Source organism: Anarhichas minor, unplaced genomic scaffold, assembly GCF_050575085.1.
Source record: "Anarhichas minor isolate MPS153535 unplaced genomic scaffold, ASM5057508v1 ptg000004l, whole genome shotgun sequence".
NCBI lineage: Eukaryota > Metazoa > Chordata > Actinopteri > Perciformes > Anarhichadidae > Anarhichas > Anarhichas minor.
This window is the reverse complement of record NW_027466450.1, coordinates 6,201,964-6,217,853: the sequence shown is the minus strand read 5'-3', so window position 1 is coordinate 6,217,853 and position 15,890 is coordinate 6,201,964. Positions and strand designations below refer to the sequence as shown.

General features: G+C 41.6%; 2 protein-coding genes across 2 annotated transcripts in view; both read right to left on the bottom strand.

The window, feature by feature from the left end:
- LOC142967706 (dedicator of cytokinesis protein 9) overlaps positions 1 to 12,255 on the bottom strand; it is a 71,531-nt gene extending 59,276 nt beyond the window's left edge. Inside the window, exon 1 of the mRNA XM_076107202.1 lies at positions 12,139 to 12,255. Within this exon, the coding sequence (XP_075963317.1) occupies positions 12,139 to 12,255 (117 nt within the window). The remainder of the gene's footprint in view (positions 1 to 12,138) is intronic.
- A 2,420-nt stretch (positions 12,256 to 14,675) lies between these two features.
- LOC142962830 (FERM, ARHGEF and pleckstrin domain-containing protein 1) overlaps positions 14,676 to 15,890 on the bottom strand; it is a 43,642-nt gene continuing 42,427 nt past the window's right edge. The window contains exons 25-26 of the mRNA XM_076103491.1: positions 14,860 to 15,011; positions 14,676 to 14,757 (exon numbers count right to left, since the gene is read on the bottom strand). Coding sequence (XP_075959606.1) covers positions 14,676 to 14,757; positions 14,860 to 15,011 — 234 coding nt within the window. The remainder of the gene's footprint in view (positions 14,758 to 14,859; positions 15,012 to 15,890) is intronic.

Here is a 15,890-nt window from a genome sequence, read left to right as displayed (position 1 = left end):
TTTGATCCAAACAACCTTCGTCAGGTCAGTGGCAAAGCCACCAGGTGTGAAGGAGGTACTGGAGGGAGTGCTGTCATCATGTTCAGGCTCTGACATGCAGCGCGGAAGCTGCCAGCTGTGAGATCCTGAAACAAGCCCTTACTGGCCCCCGACGTGTGGCAAAACACGACGTGTGGCAAAACAGCTACACTCCGTTAGTCAAGAAGAGGCCTAACATTGTTTTAGAGGCTGGAACTAAACCACACAGTTATAGCTTGTGTCTGTGTGGTAATGAAACATTTCCTTCTATTACTGAGGTTAACTTCATCAATTTGACATGATTTAGGTGTAAAAGCGTGAAGTGGGAATCGAGTAACTCATTTATAAGTGAAGCATTTTATGACAGCATATATTAATATTGATTCACAGAATGTAATACATGTAAATATAAGTATTTAAAGCCACTGATACATTTTGCGTATGCTAAATCTATATCCCGGTAATTGCAGGCTTCAGTTGACTTAAGAAAGGCTGGTCATTAACAGCTAGATTACACATTAAGTATGGCTGCTTGTTAGTGAACAAAAAGAGCAATCAGCAGTTCAAGGTTAATCCTGGTTCATTGCTTTTTGTTTGGAGCAGCTCATAGATAATATCCTCAAACAGTCCGAGGAAACGGATTTACTCAAATATCCCACAATGAAAGCAGGTTGAGCAGATTACTGAGCAGATTAAGTACAAGCAGTTGCCTCACAGAAGCACGATACTGTATGCACAAAATGTGTACAAGGTGTCAGGTGAGGGAAGAAAGGGTGAAATAGCAGGAAGTAATCGTCATCTAAAGTAGAAGGCATTCTGGAAAGGGAGGTGTACGTCTGAGATGTAGTGAGAGGGTGGATTAATCTTAATAGCCTCTAAACTGCAGAACAGCGTGAGACAGGATGTAATGCGAAAGTGGAACCAAAGACAAATAGGATGAGACATAAGAAAAGCACAATGGAACAGAAAACGGGAGGTAATTAAATCAGGGAAAGAAAATCAAAGATAATGCATCTTTTATACACATTAATTCAAGATAATCCAACCACTTTTTTTTCTGGTTTGGTAGCGACTTGAAGACGCTGTGTTGCAGGGAGACAGGGTGGGGATAACTGGGGGGAGGCAGGAGTTTGGGAACCCTTAAGAATCAGATAATCTCAGTTGGCTCTTTGTTTATAATCAGTGGAAATCCTCTTGAGCCTGGTTCAATGAGCGCTGCTGACAATCAAAGGAAACGGAGTATAGAAGAGGAGATTTACGCATGTCCGTGCACCTGTACCACTAAAGTGGCAGTGGGTTTAACTGTAATACTATACGACACGGCTCCCCAGGGAGGCTGCAAACAGTAACAAGAAGCTGTTATCCACGATGGCGACTCCACAGAGAGCAAAGAATGCATTTGCCTTGTGCAAGTACAGAAACACGTTGAGTGAACGAAACTGCATCTATCTTGGATGTAGTTGGGTGATATGATGACATACATACAGTATTATCAATCTCCCCACTCCTATTCGATTCCCTGATATGACAATTTAGATATACACAAACGTTAAAAGATCAGACTGTTTCAGATTTTCTCATGGGATCACCAGTGCAATGGTTTTTTAAAAGATCCAGGAATGGCACACCGCCTTCTTCCTGTTGTAGTTAGTTTGTTGGCACTGCCTCAGCCAACCAAGCTGTGCACTGACACACACCCCCCCCCCCCCCCTCAGAGGCCCCCTCCCTTCCTGACAGAGGAAACACATGTTATAGGATACATCCCTGCTTGACTAGGACAGTCAATATTGAACTGCTCATTTTGACTCATGGCCTGTCTGAGTCTTGAATAGCACACTTTTTTTACACCAGCCCCTCGTACAGAAACATACAAAGTGCAGCAGATGTCATGATTTGCTGCGGATACTGTCTGTGTCGTTAGCTTTCTGAGAGATTTAACTCGCATCATGGATCAGGTGAATACCAAAACGAGCAGTGTGGCTGCTATAGCAACGAAGATAGATTTGATATTTTCAAGACTCAAGTGAGTCACTTAAGAAAGCATAAGTTAAGAAACGGAAACATTTTGTTTGTCATGCAAGGCTGGGTGAAATATTTGGGAGAAAATGTTGAAGAAATTGTAAATGAACAGTTCTACCATATTTTGAGAAATACAAACGACATGAGCGTAACAAATTCAACACGGTGCTCTGTAGGTGGGGGATGGTGTCGCCGGCTTTTAAAGACTGAGCGGAGACACTGAAAGGAGATTAAGTCAAGTCAGGGATACTGAGGCGTTTATCTGCACAGCACCGTGCACAGCAAAGAACAGAGATGTCATACTGCATGTTTGTGATGCTCCACACCATGCAGGGTATCTACTTACATCATACAACATCACGTGTGGCCGCGAATGTCAACAGTGCACCGTCCAAGATCACTTTGTTCATCACTAACAAGTGTGATTAAGAGCAGGCCTTCAGGCGCATAGCCACACTGCTGCTCCTCCATAAACACCACACAGCTAACTGTATTTATCCATCCAGGCAAGGGACACTGCCACTGTGCAGTGTACACGCATTTCAGCACAATCCTGCCACACAATGCTAAGTCCCTAAAAAACAAACAGGGAGTGAACAAAAACAACTTTAGCCCCAAGGAGAGCCCTGTCTCTACTGTAAGCAAAACAAACACTGACTACCACATTCACTTGATTTCCTGCTGTGTAAGACTTTCATTTATGTCTTCAAGCTATTGCAGTTTTCAGCCCTCGTTTTTCTGAATGTCAGCAGATATATAATGGCATGTGAAAGAATTTTCATAAATAAATAAATCTCAGTGGATTTGTTACTTTAACCAGAGCTCATTTGTTTATTGTGGGCAGAGAGCGCACAATGGGCTTGTTTCAACTTGCAAAGAAAAAAACAAAACAAACAGAGCTCAGCTTTTAATGCACATTTTTCTTGAATGGGTGACTACAGCAATTCATCAAGATTCCTTTTTCATCAGACAGCTCGTCTAAACTTGTAGGTGCTCAGGTCCTCACACCGAATAACTCCGCCAGTGGGACAGTGCACTTAAGTTCAGCACGTAAGGGGTACTGTAAAGATGTATTGGATAATGCGACAGTAAGAATTACATTTAAGGTTTATTGTGAACTTATAAAATACGATTTCATTGCAAAAGATTAAAGCCGTGGATCCCACATTTTTGCCTCAACTGTTTTGCCAAAGAGAGATTTTCCCTCTAAACTCCTTGTCTCTCATATTTTGCAGTGAAAGCAAAGATTAGACAAAAGTCTAAAAATTAGAACAAATTTCTGGAGCAGAATATAACCAGAATACTTATCTCATGACACCCCAGATTTGTCTTGTGACCCTCTGTGGGGGCCCGACCCCTAGGTTGGGAACCAGTGGACTAAACTACCTAACTACCCAAAGTAACTAAACTGAACACTTTAGTTTTACTTTAGATAGATTTTAAAGGCAGGTTTGTTGTATTGTTACTTTTTCTTAAGTTAAGGATCTAAGCACTTCTTCAACGGCCATTTTTTACCATTTCAGGAGTCTTCCCACAAACAAAGTTTACATAAAAATCCAAAGGTGAGAGACGCAAACCCTGCCCCAAAAACCCCCCATTCATGGGACCGCCTCCTGTAGGTTGTGCCCCTCCCCCTCCCTCTCCCTCTCTAGCCTACAGTGTGTCAGAGTGAGGAATGCCAGTTATGCAGCCAGCCTGGTGAAAAGTCATTAGAGTTTAGCCCCTCTGGCTGTGGCAGGTCCTATCCACACACTGCACAGTGCAGAAAGCCATAAGAATGAGCGCTGAGAACTGTAGAGAATTGAGTCTCTCTTTAATTAAGCTAACAGCATGCACTGTGGGAAACAGGGAAACATCATAGAGAAGGCTAAACTCCACATTGAGGAGCTCTACTTTTATCTATTTACTATAGTGCAATGCCTGTTTAAGGTGTGCCCCAAACAGGCACACCAAGGAAGTGAAGAAGAGGTCGGTTGTAACGTTAGCATATCAAGCATCAAAAGTGAATTGAAGTCAACGAGCTGCCTGTAAAGACTAGCTGCAGACGACATGCTCAACTTCGTCCACAGAACCCTAAAGCCCCACCTAGTTTATTAATATTGAAAGTGACTAAATTGCACCAACTTCGACAGTGCACTTCCTTGGGTCCCCGGCAATACAACCACCAAGTGTCAAGTTGATCGGATGGACGGTTCTCGAGACATGTCAAGGACATACACAGAGAGTCCTTGCTTGGATAATGATGCATTTACCCGCCTCTGCTTTGGTGTCTTGGGTGAATTCAAAAAGTGCCCTAAACTTCCAGGGAAATCCCAGATTAACGATAACAACTTCAGTGGTAACTTTCACTTTCATCTCTGCAGTCTGATAGCAGCACAGAGCAGGGATTTTGAGTAGTTCCCCAAAGACTTCACAGCAGCCGTCCATTCTCAACACAAAACAAAGAAATACTCCACAATCATTAACAAATACATCCAATATTTGCCTTTGCCCTGCGTCAAGTGATACTTGAATTGTAAATGTTAAAACACGCCAGTATTCTCTTTTAAACAGATTCTTCATAATGGTTTTAGCTCTAAATCGCAGAACCGGAAACTAGCTTTTGTGTTGGCAAATTGTTATGCTAATCCATCCCTCTGTGTTACAACACATCCAACATCCGCTGATCCTGGTGTGACCTGTGTGGCGAGATCGTGAATGGGATGTCAGTGACCGCAACGAGGCAATGTCAGAGGAGGCCAGAGGGAGAGGTATGCGTGCAAAGCAGATTAACCCACTGAGAATGTGCCGTTTGCTCGACACTAAACCCCAGGAGTCGCATCAATAACACAAGAGACTAACCACAAATGCCATATCCCTAGAGCATGTTAGCGTGGCTAAAAATAACACAAGTTCATAAGACGTTATCAAAGTTCAAAAGGTTGAAAGTACTTGAGTGTAGCATACATCAAAGAATCAAGTCAACTCCACACTCGTCAAGTAAAGTGAACCTCCACTCAGAGGAGAGGATAAACCCTGTAATTGGCAGCGATTCAAAAATGGACAGAATGCAATCCATTGGGTGGAAGAAAAATAATGACAAGGTTAAGAGTGTTAGCATACAGGATACCCTCCAATCTCCTATGTCATGCTAACAGCAGTGTTCCCACAATTACAAGTTAATGGTCAGATGCAGTCAAGGATGGGAGGTACACATTACTTTTATAGACAAATCAAGGAGGCTCGGAGACTAAATGCACCTCACAAAAAACACACAAGGACTTCAAAGGAAATGTGCTAGACATTAGTCTGCTCTTTCTAGACATTTCTCCATCAGCCAACATGGATGTGTTGTTCACTCTCCAGTCAGGAGTGCTGTAGCGCTTTTCAGGGCTTAATCCCATGAGCTTAATCTGTAGGTGCACCTTAAAACAGCCCCGTGTGCAGAGCAATTATTTTGCCTTTGGAGCTTAAGGCTCGTCCAGTCTCAGCCGTTGGCCAACACTCTGGACTGGCCTCTCTCACTTGATGTATATTTCTCTCATTCACTTGTTCATGTGTGGGCCGAGCCGTTGTAATGGTGCCAGTCATGTTCCTGTTAGAAGCAGCTTGGGGTGTGACGGGATCGTCACTAGTTTTGCAGGTATTGCAAATAAACGTTTGACCTGAAGATGACGCTAAATGGCACGTTCACCAAAACAGTCATCGCAATCCATCTAATTGTTGAGATATTTCATTCTAGTAGAGATTGGTAGAGAAACTGACAGACCGACCAACGCTGTTGAGCAACACGTAAAATGATATCTCTATTACATTCATTCCGATCTAGTTCCTTATTAGATCACAGACGATGATGCCGGAGTCGTTATCAGTTTACAGAGGAAGGCAAACTGAATTAACCACATAATGATCATAGAGGAAAAAGAAAACAGAAGGAGGGCTGTGACTCAGTATGTCCTCCACAGCTGCACTACAGGTGCGTCTGTGTATGAAGGCAAATCAATGTCAAAATCCGAGAGCACGAATGAGATCAATGCTCGTGTGTATCAGGATATATATTGCTGCATTAACATTTATATTATATGATATATTACTATAATATTTTACTTTTTAGTCCACTACACCTCGGAGGTAAATAACGTACTGTACCGTCACTAAAAACAAACGATGATCTTATAGAATACGATGCATTGCTGTAGATTAAACTAACCAACAGTATGTAAAGGAGTTAAAACATTGCAGCATACACTTTAATGCAGCAATATATATCCTGAATTACTTGTCAGCATTTAAGATTGGAAACTCACTTGGCAAATAGATAAGAAACAGTGGTCCTTAACCTTGGCTCCAGATTCTTGACCAGGTCAAAATTCTTGCTCATACAACTACATGTTATATGTTCTGTAAACACAACAGCATGATGAATTATGATCACATCATGTTTTGATGATTTGCCTTCCGAGTGTGCCCTGCTGACTCGAGAATAGCAGCCGTAATGGCTTCCAGGATGGAGGCAAAGCAATACTGCTAAGCTGTTGATGATAATGTGCTGCAGTCATGGCTCCATAGCATTATGTGAATGGAAGTTTGATTCAGATTGATGTGTTGTAAATGTATGGAGGGATTTAGACTGGTACAAAGCAGCGTTAAAGGCTTCCATAATATCGACCACCCAGCAGCTCTATTAATCCTCACTACTCTCCATTTGGATGGAGAAGAGAGGAGGACAACTAAACAAATTGTCAGAGAGAAAGATTCCTGCCTTCAAAATAAACTTCACTTCAGCAACAAGCCTTGATTTATGAATTATGAATACTGTTGGATTAGAGGAGTGCATATGTTCTCAGGAGGCGAGTGTAAAACAAATCCCAGAGTGTCATGCACTTGTTAACAGGAAAACAGCCACTGGCCAGGCTCTTCTGCAGGCTGCCTCTCTGTTATGGTAACCTCCTCCACAACAGCTCTGCTCCATCAGCCAGAACACTCAGACAGAGTGGGCGGTTTAACAGCGAGCCCTGCCTAAAACTTCTGGTCAGCCCAAATACAGCCACAGGAAACTTGCTCTATCTAGGCAAACGACATGCTTCTGCCTCTCCCACAAGAAGATGAAGGACAGGAAGTCACGGGCACTTCCTGTTCAGGCAGGCAGGATGGAAACATTTTGGAGCCTTGGTGGTGGCAATGGTGACAATGATCTTTCTTCTGTTTTGAGAAAAATGCAGATACAAAATGAGACAAGTATGTAAGAACCATGAAATAGGTACACAGACATGGACGCCTGTGTTCAACGGCAAAATCAATGGATGGCAAATTGCATACTCCGCTGATTTTTGGTGGGAAATAGTAGTTACTCATTTCCCACGCTGAGTCAGGAAATTGTTAAATAATCTTGTTATGTGACCACAAACCGAATCTTGGGATACTGTCTTGGCTCAAAATTCATATTTAACACTTATTTTGACGTGTGGTTAAAATACATTCTGGCACAATGAGGGGTTTGTAAAAACTAAAAACGTTCAGCTGTCCCAAAGAGATGAACCAAGTGCAATTAATTTTCATGATATTGTTTTCATTTGCACTGTCTGGCCATAGGAACACTTGAGTTGGCTACTGCAGGACTTGATGTGGACTAACCAGAGGCAGTCAAGGCTGGATGAAGGAAATCCTTTCAGTTTTTGACAAAGTGCTCTATATTATCTCAACCTTCGAGTGCTCAGTTGAGGAGTTCTCTCAAGCTTCCCACTCTGACTGTGGGATCCCTGAGTGGCAAATCTGGTTGATGATATAACCACAACTGACAAACTGACAAATTGTATAGTGAGTTTGATGGGTGTGTTTTATTTCTCACTTTCTTTGAGGCCTTTCGCTCTACAGGCCACGCAGAACCACTTATATCTGTATCTTGTGGGGTTTAAATGTTTCCATTCCAGTAACTGTACACATTTAGAGTATTAACTTGAAAACGAGAAACAATAGGCTGAACAATAGCGCATATTTACTAAACTATACAACAGCTGACAGGTGGAAAAGCAGCGGCCCTTGATTGCTTTTCCGTCATGTCTCTTTAGATGCCAAGAGGGGCCTGTAGCCATGTTACCCCATCCACCTGTTATATAGTTTACCTTTCAGTATAACACAACACAATTCAACAGCATCAAGCCTCCAAAATCAGTTGAATCAATACCTCTCTAAACCTGTTTCAACAAAAACTGAACATCATAACCTGTTGTATTAGACTGCATAGCTTTTGCTAGGTGTGCCTAATAAAATGGCTAATTTAATGCTTACGGCTGTTCAGGAAAACGACTTTCAGAGGGCAACATTTGTCAACAGATGATTGTGTAAAACAAGTTTGACAAACTCTTGTTGTTATGCAACATAAAAACGGCTTTATCGTTTCATGTTCTGAACGGTGAGCCAGTGAAAGGCTTCGTGGTTCATAGATATTGAAGTCAAACAAGTTTGATATGTTTTGTACCGAACGGTATCAAAGTTCTGGGCTTGTCTAATCCACAGCATATTAGAAAGACAGTCTCTCAATGGGTTCATTGGTTACTAGAGCAGCCTCATGTATTATTGACCCATTCAGAGAACTCCTCTGCTCTCCCATCTCTACCCCCCCTGCGTTTGTTCTTCTAGAGTACCATTTACTATTACAGTAACAGCTTATGCACCCTTTTAGAGTGATACCAACAGGCCTAATAGTGACAGACAGAGGAATACAGAGGGAGGTCAAGCTGCTTAGGCCTCACACAACACCGACAGCCCAGCCATTTTCTGACTGGCAGCATATGTGACAGCCAGCAGGCGTCTGCTCCCAACGCACAAGTAAACGGAGAGGTTCTTTTCTTGCAGTTTTGGCAGATCTAGGCTCAATCTACCAACCACATATTTGGTGAGTGGCATGACGAACAAATTAGGCTTCGCTGCATGAGAGGACATGACTTTAACTCAGTGACGATCAAAGAAGGAACGCGTTGTGCCAAAACCAGTTGAAAAAAAAATGTGTCCCTGGGACACACCCACCCACCCGAGGTAATCCTGGAATTACCACATCTTGGGACAATTTACAAAAACTTGAAAAGCCAAAAAAAGCACAGGTGTGCAGGTGTCAGCGATTAGATCAAGAGGGCTGAAGAACGAAGAGAGTATTGTATCGTGTGAAGCTGAAGGAGAGGCCACAGTTTGTGCAGTGACCTCACCAAATGTGAGATCACTGCACAAACGGCATCTTCTATGCAACGCATCTGGAGCTCATGACTGGAAATGTTTGACTTGAGCAAACACAGGCTATAAAATAAAGTCTGTCACATGATGCAGGAATAAAGGTAAATCGAGAGAGAATGGATTGTAATAGGGAATGGGGGTGATTATATGCATGAAGGGATGATGAATTAACTCAGCTTGTTGATGTAGATGTGTAACTGGGTGAAACTACAAGATAGACAATGCTGTCCACCTGCCAAACAGTTTAAGAATAATCTAAATAGTCCATTGGCCATTTAGACAAACACAAATACCCCCAAAAGGCTTCAAACCAATTTAGCTTGAACATGGGACTTTTTCCAACAAGCTTTAATGTCTAACAGCGAGGTTAAGCAGCAACATGTGTGATCTGTTTATAGTTGTCCATGTTGTCAATATTCTAATGTTCTTTTCTGCAACACATGTGAGACCTCCACTTTCCCTCAGTCAGTAGTGTGTACTGGCCATGGGCGGCTAATGGCATCACTCCTACATAATGACACCCGTCTGGCTTACAGCTCCCTTTGGTCAGGCACAGAGCAGGAACACTGAGGATCTGAGTATATCACCATTAGGTGATAGGCAGTTAGGACTATTGATTACAATGAGATAACATTTCATACCCTGCATGCACTAACTAAACATGTCCAACTACCATTGATTTGTTATATACCCATCAGCCGATACATTAATGACATTTACATGCCGATTATTGCAGACAAAACGCATAACAGAACTCTGCACACACTCAATAACTGGTTTTAATTCCATGCAAAGCAAAGTTGGATTGGCAGAATCCTGTGTTGTATCGAGGTTAATCACCAGCACAACATCAACACAACATTCAAAGCTGATGACAGCCATCATGGAGCCAATAGTGTTCCCAGCATGCCTAAAGTGTGGAGAAACAGAGGGATGGCTCAGCTGAGAGCTCTGGCCAAGACAAGTCTCTCTGCTCTCCACTCCAACAATAAACAAAGAGGCTCTAGCAAGTGTGTGCCTTCACGAACATGAAAACAATTGTTGGGAAAGAAAGAGAGCAGCTCAGTGCACTTGACCAGTAGGCATGTATGTATTTTATAATCTAAATTATGTGTTTCTGGGAGTTTAAAAAGGACAGAAAAATGTGTGTTCCAAGCTGAAACAACAATCAGAATGGGTGATAACAGCTACAATCCCCTCTTTATATCTCTGGCACAGATCCCTCTATATTCCTGTTGAGGTATTTACATGTTTCATGGAGGAATTAATTACGAGTTGCGTGGACAGCAATCTCGTGTACAGTCACATTCTTGTCCCACTCAACTGAACAACACGGCCATATGTTCACTTCTACAGCTCACATATCCAGAGACAGGGCCTGAGGCATGGCAAGGGGTGGCAGGGCCCCCCCTGAAATCAGACTGGTGCCTCACAACCTGAGTCAGAAGTAGACAGGTATTTGGTATGTTAAGGATTACTGAATAGGCCTACCGAGTACAGACTCAAATGAAAAACAACAAAGAGATACAAAACAACTACAAAGAGATGCAAAGTGACCACAAATTCAAATGTTTCTTAACCCGCCCCTGCACATATCTGCAGATAACAAATGAACTGCTGGAAGCCTGCTGATACTAACACAAAAAACAAAAGTCCAACAAGAGATTCTTCAAGTTAGTTAAGCCCACTTTAGACATGTTGATTTCCCAACATGCATACTTATATCCATTTCTGGTCTCCTCCCTCCGGCGTCTCTGGCAGTGCACCAGCGTAAGAATGAATAAATAATACGAAGGTGTGGTTGGATGTCTGGGATCCTGACTCAGGATTCCATTTCCCTGACGGAGGGCCTGGACGGTGTCCGTTTCAGTTACCTAGCAACTTCTTTCAGGAAAGCTGGAACAATCAGTAGGAGCACCAAACACCTAACACGCTCGGATGCAACAAAAGGGCCGACTCCTTCCTGAGCTCTGTGGAAAACTGATACTGAGGAGGTAGCCCATACTGCAGGTCCTCGTTGCCCAGATGTTCCAAAAGTGGATGGTCAAATTCAGCATTGTCTCACTGTCACTGGACACTTTATATGTGTGTCTGAAGCATGAAATTGAAGCCACATGCTTTCACTTGAGAGGAGGCATTATGTCATCTCAACGAAACTGATGCCCCCAATGACACCAAGTACAAAACACCTTGACCAGGCACTGATTCCTTACAGACTTTCCAGGAACTAAGACACTTAGAATAAATGAAACAAGTGTGTGTGGAAGTGAAGTTTTCCAACAACAGCACACAAATAAAAGTAAATGCACAATAAAATGCAAGCAATAGAGATAGTTGTATTGGGCTATAGAGTGTATGCGATAGTTTACCTACAATTTTACAAAATCTCTCCATTCGTTCACTTCGAATCAATCTGTCATAATTCATAATATGACCTTTAATTCTTAACCCAGAACGCCCAAATGTGCACCCACCCAGCTGGTCTAAAGTCAGCTGGGTGAGGATGAAAGTGAAGGACTTTAAAAACGTTGTGGCAATTATCAATGCACACAAAAAGGCATTAAATGTCCTGTATATACACGGGCAAGTAAAAGACAGTTTCAAGGGATTTTCATAATGTGCAAACCACCCCCTTTTTAAATATCACTCTGCCAGTCACACGCCTTCATTCATTCACTCCGAATCACTCTCTTTCACACATGCCATACTTTTCCCCCAGAAAGCCCACATGTGCTCACCCACCCAGCTGATCTAAAGTCAGCAGAGCTTTTGCTTAAAGTATTTGTAAAAGCAGGTAATTCTCAGGTTCACAAAGGTTTAACCAGGCATGAGGACAATGACCGCGGTGGTGTTAAGGTGGAGGAGGAGGTATTAAGGTGTGTGTGGTCTACTTACAACTAGCACGGACGTCCTCACCACCTCAGAGACACTTTGCCTGAGTTCAGCCGCGGTGCCAGGTTTACCCAGACCCCGCGTAAATCTCCTGGTCTCCGGGTGCGCTGCAGTAGACATCGTTGCGCGCCACTGTGCATCAACGACCGTTCAATCCACGAGTTATACGGGCGAGGTTTAGAGGGAAACCATCACTGGTGTGTCCGTTTCTCCGATGATCCCCGTTAGTGAACACCGCGAGTGTGAAGCTTGGTCATGTTGTGGTGTGGCTGCTGATTCACTCGCACTTCTCGATCTCATACTTTTCGCTTTTAAAAGTCAACGCGCGCTGCAGTGTCTCGGTGCCGCTCTGTCTTCTTCCATCGGATTTATTGTTGTCATAATAAAGAATCCTCTTGAGAAGTGTCTCATTGGCCGTCCATCGCCAGACAGGAGGTGTATAATCTGGTTGCCTCCTCAGCGCACTCCGCCCCTTACCGGTTTAAAGGCCTGCCCACTGTGTGTGTGTGTGTGTGTGAGCTGCTGGGTCTGGACTTTGGACTGCAAGCTCTTAAACAGGCTAAATGCCCTAACCAATAGTTTCCCACCACCACAAAAATCACAACTGTTGGGAGCATGCTCTTAGAGTGTTACATGTGTCCCTTCTAAACTTGAAAACCTATTGTACTCAAACTACACTGGAAAACACTTTCAAAGAATAACCAGATAGAAGCTGGTTCCCTGACACTTGTTATAACAATTACTCACTGTAGCTCTTTTCTTGTTTACGTTCCAATGAACTATGTACGTCTCCACACACTCACAGATCTCTGCAGATTCATTTAGTGAGAGGACGTGGTACCTAAAATACACTATTTTCTTATACATATTTTTACATCACTCTTTGTCAATAATATCTTCATATTTCTCACATTTGGTCTTCTAATAGAGGGTGAACATGACTTTCAGACCGTCTAAAATGAAACTGAGGAACACAAGTGTTACAGACTATTATCTATGTAATCTGGTTAGATATTAGTAAATTACATCATCATTTTTTATGACTGTTTCTGCATAATGGTCCATGATCTGACCTCCATGTTGTCATACAGAGCTAAATTAAGAATTTTTAAATTATATGAAATATTTTGGAGTGATTACAGTCGCTGCACAGAACAAAACAAGGCTTTCTATTGCTTGTATTTACGATACATTAATATAAAGAATGTGACATTTACAGGCACTGTGGTTATGACTTGAACAAACTGAAAGTCTTAATCAATGATGCCATCTATAGGTCACAGCTGTAAACACACTGAAGAGCTGCCTTGCTGTATATGCACTGATATTCTCCGAGAGAAAACTTCACTCCAGCCTCTTGACCTTCAACAAAAACACAAATAACACAAATCTAAGTTTGAATAAGTTTTTTTTTTTTTTTTATTGCTTTCATTTCCAAAGAGCTCTCTGTTGTTTGAAAGAAAAGAAAAGAAAACCCAGCTGCAATTGTAAGCAGAACTAAGGTTTTCTATTTCATTTGCTTCACTGCTAAACCCTGTCAAATGCATATTTCCATTCATTTAGACCCATGAAAAGATCTCTGTATACAGGAGGCAGCCTAGTTCAGTGAGGGCAACGGCGCTTGGAACTGAAAGTTTCTATTTTCTTTTACACATAAAGCTTTCAATGACACCCACCTTCATAATACCATGATTGTGAACAAGTCTCACACTTTCTCATACAGCTGAAGGGGAACTTTAGTTAATAAAAAAAAAAAAAAAAAAAAAGCAAAACAGTTTGAGAAGTATTCATATAATAAAGTTCTGCGAATATAATATTAATTTGAATTGAAATGGCATTAATCTGTGATGGCAGCTACCCATGGCCACATTGTGATCAATCCTGGGGTAATGATAATAATACAACAAAATATTTTCATCACTTATGTTTTTAACAAGAACACATTGTGCTGGACCAGTATTGAATAGAGCATTGACAGTTAAAGGGTGGCCTGTTTTAACATGATTTAAAATGTCATGGTGTTCAGTATAAGGAGACACTCCTCATCCCCAATGTAACAACATTTTAAAAGTCCAGGACATTGATATAAACCAGTTTGGCACTGAATTTGCAGGACATTTTCAAAGCAGCAGTTTTCAATAAGATGAGAGAGTAGACAAAAACGTTTTGACAATGTAGTGATAGTTTAACCATCTAAGAAAGAATGCTGAATATCTATAAACAACCAATGACAACATGTAAAACCAGAAAGATAGGAAGTAGTTCAGACCATTAGAAAACAGTATAAAATGACATCCTTAAAAAGAGGTTTCAGAGTTGAGAGTAAAAATGCCAAAAAAAATGCAGTCTCTGATGCAGTCTAAACCAGCGGACATGTCACCATTAAAGCATTAAAAAGCACCAAATGTGCATGGACACATGTACAAATGTCCCAGATATGTGTAGAAAAGAAAAGCAAAGAGTCTTGGGGGGGGGGGGGGGGGGGACAGGAAGGACTGATGCCACCTGAAGGAGGTGTGTGGAAACAAGATGAGCCGACTTCAGTGAAGATGGGACTCTTTGCTGTTTAGGACACGAGCGCTGCTGGAGGGGACTGTGACACTGCGGATGACCTCCATCCACCTGCGGGCAGAAGAAAGCTTGTTAATCAGTCCTCTGATCACCGGGACTCAACAAAACTGCAAATACATCAAGTAATTGTGCATCTGAATGATTACACTGTACCTCTCAAAAGTGTATTCGCTCTCCGATCTGAAATAGTAGACGTGGGACTTAAAATGCAGTTTGAAGACGTATTCCTTGTGGATGTTTTCAGAGTCTGAGGGGATGGTGACCGAGTAACCCAGCAGGGGAAGGCTGGCCAACGGATAATCATCCTGAGGGGAAAAAAACGTGACATTGAATTACAATGAACACTTATTTTGGTCTGTTAATAATTACACAAACTATTTGGAATAAAAGAAAAACAAATACACAGGTAACTGCTCCCAACAAAATGGTACAGCAGAAAAACATGCAACATAGTCAGTGGTGGAAGAAGTATCCTTTACTTAGTAAAAATGACAAAATACAAACAAAATACTCTCATAAAAGTAAAAGTCCTGCCTTTAAAATAATTTACATCTACAATTTAAGTAAAAATACAGATGTATTATCAGCAAACGATTCAAGAGTGGCAGTACTCGCTCTTGAAATTTGCCCCGTATTAGATTAATACTGATCCATCAATAAGAAGCATTAAACAGTTGTAGATGGTAGAAGTGGAGCTAGTTTTAACTACTATATTTACAGTTAGCTATTTCAATCCAGTGGTTTCCAACCTGAGGATCGGGCCCCCTCTGAGGGTCACAAGATAAATCTGAGCCGTCATGAAGTGATTCACAAGAGTACAAAGAAGAAAAAAAACTACGTTTTGCAACATAAATTTGTTTTCATTTTTTGGAATGTGTCTCCAACTATACACTGATTTATTACAAAGGGGTCACAAGCCAATAAGTAAAATCTTAATTTGTAAAGTAACCAGTAACTACAACTGTCTGATAAATGTAGTAAAAATATCTATCTCAAAGTTGTAGTTAAGTACAGTGCATGAGTAAAATTAATTAGTTACTTCCCACCACTGAAAGATGTTCTCCAGACTAAAGCACTTTATATAAAACAGTTTGACAGTAACATCAGTCAACATTTTACACAAACCCAAAAACCCTAAATACTGACATGTCCTTTTGATCATACATTTCTACATTTGTTTATCA